The sequence below is a fragment of the Bacillus rossius genome, chromosome 1 (assembly GCF_032445375.1).
Source record: "Bacillus rossius redtenbacheri isolate Brsri chromosome 1, Brsri_v3, whole genome shotgun sequence".
Lineage (NCBI taxonomy): Eukaryota > Metazoa > Arthropoda > Insecta > Phasmatodea > Bacillidae > Bacillus > Bacillus rossius.
The window spans coordinates 255,213,184-255,224,351 of NC_086330.1; the positions used below are offsets into that span (position 1 = coordinate 255,213,184).

Consider the following 11,168-nt stretch of genomic DNA (forward strand, 5'->3'; position numbering starts at 1 on the left):
TATATTAAAAAGCAAACCTGATGTCAAACCATTCCTATCCACTCACATTTTCTTGCAAAACAGTTTCCTAACTAATATTTACAATACTCAGGAAATTATTATTATTATTGAATTGTTAACATGCCGTCCTTCCATGACCAAAAAAAAAACTGTTGCCTGACCCTGTCACCCCAAGGCTTTCCAACCTCTATCTATTTTCTGCCAACAAACTAAATGGTGTATACTTGACAGAGATAGATGAGCATTTGCAGCAAGCCCCAGACTCAACCCTTTCTCTCCCACAAAAAAGAACTTCTATCCTTCATGGCCATATGGGTATAGAGTTCACTCCCTTCCCTCCTCCACCATTCATCACCACCCAGGCTTCCAGATAAAACCTTCCATTGGCCACTTTAACTTTCATCTCCACCTATAATACAATCAGTAATGTCAACCTCCAGCAGACCTGTCAAGAATCAAAATTACGCATGCAATAAAACACACGTAAAAAATATGTAATTAAGTTTACGCCAAATACTAGACTGTACAAAATAACACATTTATAGTAATGAGTTAATCCATGTATTAAAAAATGTTAAAGGTACACAGAAACAAAAAAGGACATGTAAATTAATATATTTAAGATTTAAATTTATATTAAGTTATTTTCAAAAATTCTTGCTTCTAATTTAAATTGGATAACTGAAACCTTGCATGCTTGTATTTTTTAATATTTTTTGAGGGTAAATATTATTTACAGTACCTACACATAGTAAGCTGAACTGCATGTTTCCAAATTGGATTTTACTAAAATTATTGTGCCATACATGTAGCAACACATCCAGCTATATGCACATGATTTTTGGACAAAACTCTGATAGGCACACAATATTTCTGATCTGTCATCAAGTTTCTCTGTTTCCATAATAAATGCATACCACTTCATAATCCCGCAAATGTAGGTATAAATCAGTAACAAATACAGAAAATCAGTAATACTTGGCTGCACTGCACAGTCAATAAAAATTGAGTTTTGTGCCATACAGTAAATTTGCTATGGTACCAGTCACTGACTGGTTTGATTTTAGATTCGTTGAAAAGCTTTCTGATACACTTAGCTCCAAATTTATTAATATATCTAGGAAAGTAACTGATAATTGCTGAACGTGCACCATAGTGGTAGTAAAAAATATTTTAGATTGACCTATCTGTTTTATTAAAAAATAGCTGAAGCACCGTATGTTTCCAGTCTTTACAGAGTAAAAAATTTACTTTAAGAAGATGGGGAACATAATATTGTGAAATAAAAAAAAAATTGTTCTCTTATTTTAAAGATCAAGTGTGCAAAATTTTATCATGCAGAACTAAATTTCTGCTAAAATGGGTGGGAAAAAGAGAGTTGTTTTTAATCTCATGTAGACATCCGGATAGGGCTACTTTTTAAAAAGTTGTAGGCAGTATTTTCCTCCTTTTTTGAATGTTAAGTACGTATGCAAAATTTCATCAAGACGTATTTAAACATACCACGATGTACGTTTACTAAAGCAAGTATCCCAGACCCCTCCCATATAGTCGTGATATTTTCCAACCTGCCGGGGAGGAGCATACGGCTATCAATCAGCATAAATAGAGTATATCTTGGTGTAAGGGTAACTTTGCATTAAGGGATGACCATTAGTCTACTCATATACAAGAAAGATTTCAAGAATCTTTTTAATAGATCCCAACTCATCAAAATTAAGATATACATAAGTATTCCATGAATACAAAAGTTTACAACACGTTAAGCTAAACAGTACAATATAGAGTAGAGCGTGACCGTAGTCGTCAACCGTGTCTCTTACAATATGTGTTCGCTACACGGGCGAGAAGTCTTATATGTCATACAGTACTACCTTAAGGTTAACATTGAATACTTAATTCTACTCCTAAGTTCGTACACGCGCGTGTGGGGCGTATCATTTAGTTCGGTTATACAACAGTGGTTACAGACTTTAAAATTACATACGTAAATATTACTAGTGTCACAGAAACGTGTCTTTAATTACTTCTAACAACGTATATATTGGAACAGCGTTTCTGCAGGGGTTGGGCGCATCGCGCACATTTTCATAGTGAGCCTAAGCAGACAATATAAGGAAGCGAGGTACGTTCTACGTTAAGTATACGAGAGACGCAACAGAAGGAAACCCGATAGTGCAAAATGTACATATCCTCCTAAGACGGGAGCGGGCCGGATTCCCGACCATGGGCGGCGCCGAGGACAAGAACTAGTATAAATGAAAAAAAGAAAAAATTTAGAATTTTGAACGTGGCGGCCAAACGTAAGCGAAGGGGAATTCAAGCCACTACACACCAACACTCACCCACCCATGACCGGTAACCGGACGCACCGACCGCGACAAACTATTCGCACTAGAACTATGTACTATCTAAGAACGAGGCGAGCGCGCCCAGCCCCTTTATACTCTAAGGAAATTAGTCCGGCGTAAGAACACACACATGCATAGTTACAAGCGACAAGCAAAATCCTTCCGCGCACCACAAGCGCCTAGAGAGGGGACACGTTGACGTCAACACTGGAAGGAGAAAAGGAGGGGTAATACTCCGCTCAAGGGACGGCGCACTCACAGGTGAAAGAAAACAAAAAAAAACATCACGTAATTAATAAGATGTGACGGAAGCAGTGCGCCTCAGCACACTGCAACCACCCTCGCTTAAGGGAAAACACACCCCTGACGAAACAAGTGCTGGAAGGTGTAGACTTCGGCAATCGCAGACCTGCAAGCGGCCAAACGGGGGGGGGGGGGGGGGGGGGGGGGGGGGGACGATGATCTTGAAGAAGACTTCCCGTGCCCGCATCTTGTTTAAGGGCGCAGGCGGCAAACTAGCGCACTGTGCTCCTTCCTTCGACACGATTGCGTTCTGAACAATGCCGTGGCTCTCAGTGTTAGCGCAGTCAACGACTCGGAGCATGTAGTTGTTGAGTCGGGTATCAGAGTTACATATCAATATACTCGCCACGTCTCACACCGTTGACGAGAGATTCAATGTGAGGAGTACGTGCGGTGCGCCGATGGGGGAGTAGCAACTGACTCACCCCAAAGGCGCGTCTTCAAGCGTCCTAAGTTCCAGCATCCGGGACCACCAGTAGTAAGCGGCGGCGATGGCGGGCACGGTACTGCGAAGACTGCGGCAAGGGGAAGGGGGGGGGGGGGGAAAGCGGCGAAGCGTGGATCTCAGGCGGTGACGTACGAGGGGGGGGGGCGGGCCCAGCCCTCCCGTAGCACGTCGGCTAAGGTGATCGGCGATGACAAGTCGAAGCGCAGGCTGGGGGGGGGGGGGGGGGGACGAAGCGAAGCACACGCGAATTGAGTCGGAGTATCGGAAGGGGGGAAAGAGAACTTCACTGTTCTGGCGCATAAGCGGAACACTAATACACAATCAACAATATTTTACTGCCATATCCATAAATATAAATAATAAACTCTAAAAAGATACAGAAGATTCACCAAAGTTGTTTCACAGCTCTAACGCACATAAGCCATCAACAAGTATACATTGAAAAAGGATTATAACCCCACACGCCAACCACAAAATCAAGCGTACGTAATAGATTACAAAAATACAAGATTACAAAAAAAAACATTTTGGAACACGCGCGTGTACTATACTATAAACGATTTATTGTTAAGCATGATACGCTTTTAAATGGCTAACGTGGCTTTTCCTCAGACGCCCTCGTGTGCCTGGTTTAGCCAAGAGCACCGTGTTGGCCCCCAGAAACCTAGAGATCCTATACGGGCCGACGAAGGGGGGGATAAACTTAGAGCCCAGCTTCCCAAGCTTTGAGGGGAGCGCAAAATTGCGTACCAAAACAAGGTCGCCTACTTGAAAATCGCTCGGATGTCTGCCAATATTGTACGCATCGGAAACCCGTTCCCTGGCCCTTTGCAAATTAATTGCCACGGAATCTACGATAGCTTCGAGTGCTGAAGGGTCCCAAGCCTCATCTACGGGAGGGAGTCCCCAGATATTAAGGAGAGGGTGAGCGAAACTGCGGCCCAAAAACGGGACAGAGGGGGGGAACCCAGTGGCAGAATGAACAGCACTATTGAGGCCTATCGAAATAAATTCGATGTCTCGGTCCCATAGAGTCTGATCTTCTCTGTAATAAGCTGTGAACACGCTTTTTAGGACTTTATTCACCCTTTCGGACATATTCCCCTGGGGGAAGTAAGCGCTGGAGTGAACAGGCTTCATGGCCCACTCCATGCACATGGCTTGCCATTCCGCTGAGCGGAAATAAGAAGCGTTGTCCGACACGATGATAGCGGGGGCTCCCAGTATCTGCCAGACTCGCGTCCGAAGAGCGCGAGTTATCGTAGCTGCTTTGAAATTCCGTAGAGGTAGTAGGATAATGAATTTTGAAAAAATATCAACTAGAACTAATAGGCAATTGTTCCCCAGCGTAGACCGGGTTAACGGCCCGAATATATCGACGTGCCCGGTGTGCCAGGGGGCCACGGGAGGGTCAGCGGCATACATCCCTATTTTCCCACAAGAGGGGGGCTTGGAAACCTGACAATCATGGCACGCGCGCACGTATTGACGTACGTCGCCGCGTATATTGGGCCAGGCAAAATGAGCGGAAATTTTTTGAAACGTTTTCGAGATGCCGAAGTGACTGCCCAGAAAAGAACCGTGAAAGTATTTAAGGATCAGGGGGCGTAGTGAAACAGGTACTAACATTTTACGCGCTCGTCCCGACTTCCCTGTGTAAAAGACGACACCGTTTTCAAAAACATAGGGTACGTCGGCGCCGGCACTAATTTGGCGACGAATGTCACTACAAAAAGGATCTGTAGACTGTTGCTCTTTAACATTAACGTAGGATTCCGGAAAGATTCTACTTGTATTCACGTGAGCCTCGACAAGTGGGCTAGTGAGCTTATCGTCCTCCGAAAGGTGGGTATCAACAGAAAATTCTTCCGGATTGAACATCCGTGATAACGAGTCAGCGACTACGTTTTCAGTTCCTTTTACGTGTCGGATAACGAAATCGAATCGGGACAGGCGGAGAATCCACCGGCCCAACTTACCCAATTGGTTGGGGTGGTTAAACAACCAACTAAGGGCCTGGTTGTCCGTATACAGGTCGAATTCGGACCCTTCGAGGTAGGAGTGAAACTTCTCTACGCCGAAGAGGCACCCAAGGGCCTCCTTCTCGTATGTACCGAGCCGTTTCTCCCCATCTGACAAAGTTCGGCTGGCGTAGGCAATGGGTCTGAAGGAACCGGCGATTTCGTGACTAAGCACCGTGCCCAAAGCTAGAGAAGAAGCGTCCACATGTAGAGAAAATCTTTTATCAAAATCGGGTAGAATGAGGACTGGGGGAATCGCTATGACTGCCTTTAATTTATTGAAAGCAGTATCACAATCCTCTGACCATGTGAAGGGGACGTGTTTCTTCCGAAGCGAATTCAGGGGCGCGCACAGTCGCGCAAAATTGGGTATAAAGCGCGAATAGTACCCCAATAATCCCAAAAAACGCTGCAGGCCCTTCAAGTTCCAGGGGCGCGGGAAGTTTACTACCGGGGATACCTTGTCCGGATCCATCAACAACGTACCCTCGGCAATCACATACCCCAAGAACCTGACGGACTTTTGCGCCAGCGAAATTTTTTCGGGATTGACGGTGAGGCCTGCACCGCGCAATCGCAAAAAAACCTCGCGCAAATGCTGCATATGTTCACCAAAGGAATTGCTATAGATGATGATGTCATCGATATAGTTGAAGGCAAAAACCATTTTAACGTCTCGCAGAATGTGGTCGAGGACCCGGCTAAGAGCCTGACTACCAAACTTTACTCCCATGGGTATTCTTTTATATTCGTACTGGCCCCAAGGGGTAGAAAAGGCCGTGTAGGGTCTACAAGAAGGGTCTATGAGGCACTGGTGGAAGCTATTGTTGAGGTCGATAACGGAAAAAATTTTGCTCTTTCCCAATTGTTGTAGGGCCATTTCTACGGTGGGCAAACCAAAATTATCGTTATTATTTTCCTATTTAAGGGAATAAAATTATGAACAATGCGGTAGTCTACGCCGTTTTTCTTAACCTTTAAAAAGGTAGGGGTGCTGTAGTTGGAAGTTGAAGGAGCTATGACGTCGGCTTTCAAAAGTTTGTCAAGAATTTCTCTCATTTTAGTCATCAATATGGGGTTAGGCTTAAAAAATTTAGACTTAACGGGTTCCAGGTCTTTCAAATAAAACTTGTACGGTTGCAAGTCACATTTTCCAATTCTTTTCGTAAGGACATCCGGGAACTCCATACGGAGATCCTGCAGAATCTTATCCTCCGCGGTATCAGGCGTAACTTGATCGCTTTGAAGCACATAATTACGCGAAAGGGTTTTCGAGCACAAGGGCACGTCGAAAAGGGGTTCAAAACCAAAATTGATTTTACGGTTGGCAACATCCACCCTGGCTCGCGTTCTCCCTAAAAAATCCAATCCCAAAATCATTGGAAGGGAAACGTTAGGCACAATCAAAAAAGAATGCCGCCATGAAAACCTGTCTATTTTAAGATGCAGATTTCGAAGAGACGTAGCATGAAGCAATTTGTTATCAGCCAAGCAAATACTTGTGCGAGCGTGTTCGCTAATAGAAAAATGCCTCGAATGGACGCGTTGTCGGAGTTGTTCAACGAACATATCACTGACTAAAGAGTGAGTAGCCCCCGAGTCTACGAGCGCCAAAATAGAAAATCCAAAAAGGAACACATTAGCAAAGAGCAGGGAATTTTGCACCGAGAAGTTACCGTCAGCACTGGGGCCGCAACGCATCCCTACACGCGCGGTCCTCCGGCGTTTCCCGGACATTGGTCACGAAAGTGGCCGGGGCTGCGGCAGCGGAAACAAAGACGCTGGCTGACGTCACGAACGGGTTCAGTGCAATCAGACATGAGGTGTCCGTATCTCGTGCAATTACTGCACCGATAACGACCGCTGCGGGCGCCGACCCATTAGATTCCATAGGTGGAGCAGAAGCGGCCATGCGCTGCGTGACGGGTGCACTTACACTCACCGCGTGAGTTGCGCGAGTTACATTGGGGCTTCGCGGATTCAGGTCTCTCGCGCGAAAAACTTGTCCTGCGGATGCATGGTCCCCAGACGGAACCATGGCGCGCCTACTCAACCCGGGCGCACTGGGAAATTCTTTCGCATAACATTCATGCGCTACAAGTCTGTTTTGAATTTCTACGCTCCAAGCGCGCAGCTCCAACATGGTGGTGGGGACTGAGAGCATCGAACCATGTTGCAGAGTAGACGGAGATACATTCCCCAAAATGATTTCCACTAAACTTTCCTCCGGGAGTCCGAGATCTAGCGCTTCTGCGAAAAGACTAACAGAGTTTATGAAGTCTGAAAGTGACTCGTGGGGCCGCTGAAAACGGTAAACGAATTTGCGTTTACACGTTTCCAGTACTCTGGGCGGGCAAACCAATTTTAAAACATTTGCCTTAAAGATGTCAAAGGAAGAGCCGGCGGTGATAGCTTCACTGAGAAGCGAAACGTACGCGTCGCTACACTTACTCAAATAGGCTTTGAGAAAATCGGCCTCGCTCACCAGCTTCAGGTTATATATCCTGCTAGCATCCGCTAATTGCATTAGAACCGCGTCCGGGACATTTCCCTCTAAGCGCGGCAGGGTCTTAAGCGCAGACAGGAATATCTTTTGACTAAATACGGGCGCGGCTCTGGGTTCAAGTGCTACACCGACAGGAGGGTGTAGCGCGGCGGCTGCGGTTTCCCGCACGTGAGCAATTACACGTACGCGCAACTCGCGTACGGTCTCGGATTCCCCAACTTCCAGCCCATGATCACCCAAGTAATCCAACAAATCTTCTCTACGCAAAGTATAAACCCACCCGACGGCGGGGGCGGCTGAGGAACTGGCCATTACACTACCTATCTAGTGGTCACCTGTTAAGCTAATGTTACATTGCTGCTCACCAAGTAGCAGAGTGGCGCAGGTTGAAACATACCACGATGTACGTTTACTAAAGCAAGTATCCCAGACCCCTCCCATATAGTCGTGATATTTTCCAACCTGCCGGGGAGGAGCATACGGCTATCAATCAGCATAAATAGAGTATATCTTGGTGTAAGGGTAACTTTGCATTAAGGGATGACCACTAGTCTACTCATATACAAGAAAGATTTCAAGAATCTTTTTAATAGATCCCAACTCATCAAAATTAAGATATACATAAGTATTCCATGAATACAAAAGTTTACAACACGTTAAGCTAAACAGTACAATATAGAGTAGAGCGTGACCGTAGTCGTCAACCGTGTCTCTTACAATATATGTTCGCTACACGGGCGAGAAGTCTTATATGTCATACAGTACTACCTTAAGGTTAACATTGAATACTTAATTCTACTCCTAAGTTCGTACACGCGCGTGTGGGGCGTATCATTTAGTTCGGTTATACAACAGTGGTTACAGACTTTAAAATTACATACGTAAATATTACTAGTGTCACAGAAACGTGTCTTTAATTACTTCTAACAACGTATATATTGGAACAGCGTTTCTGCAGGGGTTGGGCGCATCGCGCACATTTTCATAGTGAGCCTAAGCAGACAATATAAGGAAGCGAGGTACGTTCTACGTTAAGTATACGAGAGACGCAACAGAAGGAAACCCGATAGTGCAAAATGTACATATCCTCCTAAGACGGGAGCGGGCCGGATTCCCGGCCATGGGCGGCGCCGAGGACAAGAACTAGTATAAATGAAAAAAAGAAAAAATTTAGAATTTTGAACGTGGCGGCCAAACGTAAGCGAAGGGGAATTCAAGCCACTACACACCAACACTCACCCACCCATGACCGGTAACCGGACGCACCACCCGCGACAAACTATTCGCACTAGAACTATGTACTATCTAAGAACGAGGCGAGCGCGCCCAGCCCCTTTATACTCTAAGGAAATTAGTTCGGCGTAAGAACACACACATGCATAGTTACAAGCGACAAGCAAAATCCTTCCGCGCACCACAAGCGCCTAGAGAGGGGACACGTTGACGTCAACACTGGAAGGAGAAAAGGAGGGGTAATACTCCGCTCAAGGGACGGCGCACTCACAGGTGAAAGAAAACAAAAAAAAAACATCACGTAATTAATAAGATGTGACGGAAGCAGTGCGCCTCAGCACACTGCAGTATAAAGGTTATGCTTTAAGGAGTGGGAAATGATCAATTAGACAGGATCATGTCATCATGATCAAGAGAAAAACTTGGGAATGCAAACCAATTACCCAAACCTGCATCCACAATACATTATTTACTACTAAAATAAGCAATATTGCCAATGTTTTGGGTTTCAATGGGGGCGTGGCACATGCTTCATATATCCACCATTAGGGGGCCTCCTCCCTACTCCTTGGGTTGAAACAAAATTACCTCGCTCCACACCGCTTCCCTAGTTTCATGTTGTGAAAGTCCTTATCACTAAAACTATAAATTTGCTACAACTAAGTTGATTGTGGCCAGTGCCTAAACCCATCAATTATTTATTAAATTAATACCATTAAATAAAACAGCCAATTCAGAAGAGTCCCTCAAAATGACAAAGCAATGGATTAAAAAAAAAACTTAATATACTCGTATTTACGCCTTTAAATTGTTACCTTTTCAGACAGCATCATTTACTTGTTACTGTAGTTTTATAAAACACAGTGTATAGAAACCGCATTTTGTTTAACTTCAAACAAGTAGCATACGTCTTCGCACGATCTAGTTATTATATATTGATTGCTGCTAGTACAGTAGTTAAATAAAAGCGGTCTTAACCACTGCGCGTGAGCAGATCAAATAGTTGCGTGGTTCGCTGCTTGCGGATGACCCCTCTACTTCTATACTCCTTGGATGACCCATAACCAGGGAAAGAACCAAACAAATTATAGTGAGGATAAGTTAGATTCGAATCCAATACCATACCATAATTATGTGAGGCATAACTGAAAAATGTGCTAAAATATTTCTTTAATTTGGCATAAAAATAAGCCACTTCTGTACAGCATTTTATATCTAGTGTTGCCAGGTTTCCCAATGAAAAAATCCCTGCAGACTACTTAGAATATCCCTCCAAGCTTAAAAAAATCCCTACATTAATTTTTTTTTGTTATAGGACAAGTAATAATAATAATACAATATGGTATTAATAATATGTAAAAATAGTTTTCAATGAAGTAGGCTACACCTAGTCCACATACAAAATTTTATATTCAATTCTACCTTAAATGTTTCACATTTTTTTGTCGTAAAGACTTTGACATTAGATAACAGTTTCATCTTCTTCGTCTTCAGCAGCCAAGAGTCCAGCAATTTCAGATTCCTTGTTATCCTTCTCGTACATGTTTTCGTTGAACAACTCCAGCATTTTTTCAGTTACTGGGTATTCATAGCATGCCTTCTTCATGTTTTCGTTTTGCATGTCTAAGGCTGGGGTCACAATTGAAAAAATAACAGTAACAGTAACAGTACGTCGTGTGCATAGGATATGAACGCCATGTTTCCTAACCTAACGATTGACAATAGCAGAAACTTGGTCGTGTGCATGGGAGCGAGGTCGTGCGCATAGGAGTAAAATTAATATATTATATTTCGTTCGCGTACGCATGGCACAACAGCCAATGAGAGAAGAGCAGGGTGCTTTTATGGCGGGACTAGTAATATGTATATATTTATTAACCATATTTTCGTAAGAAAATGTCGAGATAATTATAGTATTATCGTTATTTTGAAAGTTAATATTGACGTCGACCCAAGTGCCGACCCAGCTCTCACAGCCCGTTATGCCGCACCAACGCCTTCTCCTGCCCTGTGTTGCGTGTGCGCCGATGTGCAGTGCGGCTAGGGCAGGGGGGGATATTCGCACGCTAGGGGAAGTTTAATGTAAAATACATAAGAAACATTCTTATTTGTAAATTGTTTATATTATTATTTGAAGGGTCGTGTTTTCTTTATTGTAAATAGTTTATTATATTGTATGAAATGTCATGTAGAATAAGTTCTCACGTGTTCACCGGGCGCCAAAGCCATGGCTTCTGCCTGTGACCAATCAGCGCGTTCCGCGGGCTCGCTAGGAAGGGTGAGACGCGGGCGCTGGGTCGCGCGAG

At 44.2% G+C, this 11,168-nt stretch overlaps 1 protein-coding gene across 5 annotated transcripts in view; it reads right to left on the bottom strand.

Annotated features, from left to right (window-relative positions):
* The window catches only part of LOC134527486 (cytoplasmic dynein 2 intermediate chain 1), a 266,130-nt gene extending 256,036 nt beyond the window's left edge, over window positions 1–10,094 (bottom strand). For 4 of the 5 annotated variants that reach the window (XM_063360204.1, XM_063360205.1, XM_063360202.1 and 1 more), the window contains exon 1: window positions 9,678–10,075. In XM_063360204.1, the coding sequence (XP_063216274.1) occupies window positions 9,678–9,695 (18 nt within the window). In that variant the 5' untranslated portion in view covers window positions 9,696–10,075. Of the gene's footprint in view, window positions 1–9,677 lie in introns of all 5 variants that reach the window. The other variant, XM_063360203.1, reaches the window with a different exon arrangement.
* Window positions 10,095–11,168: the final 1,074 nt, after the last annotated feature.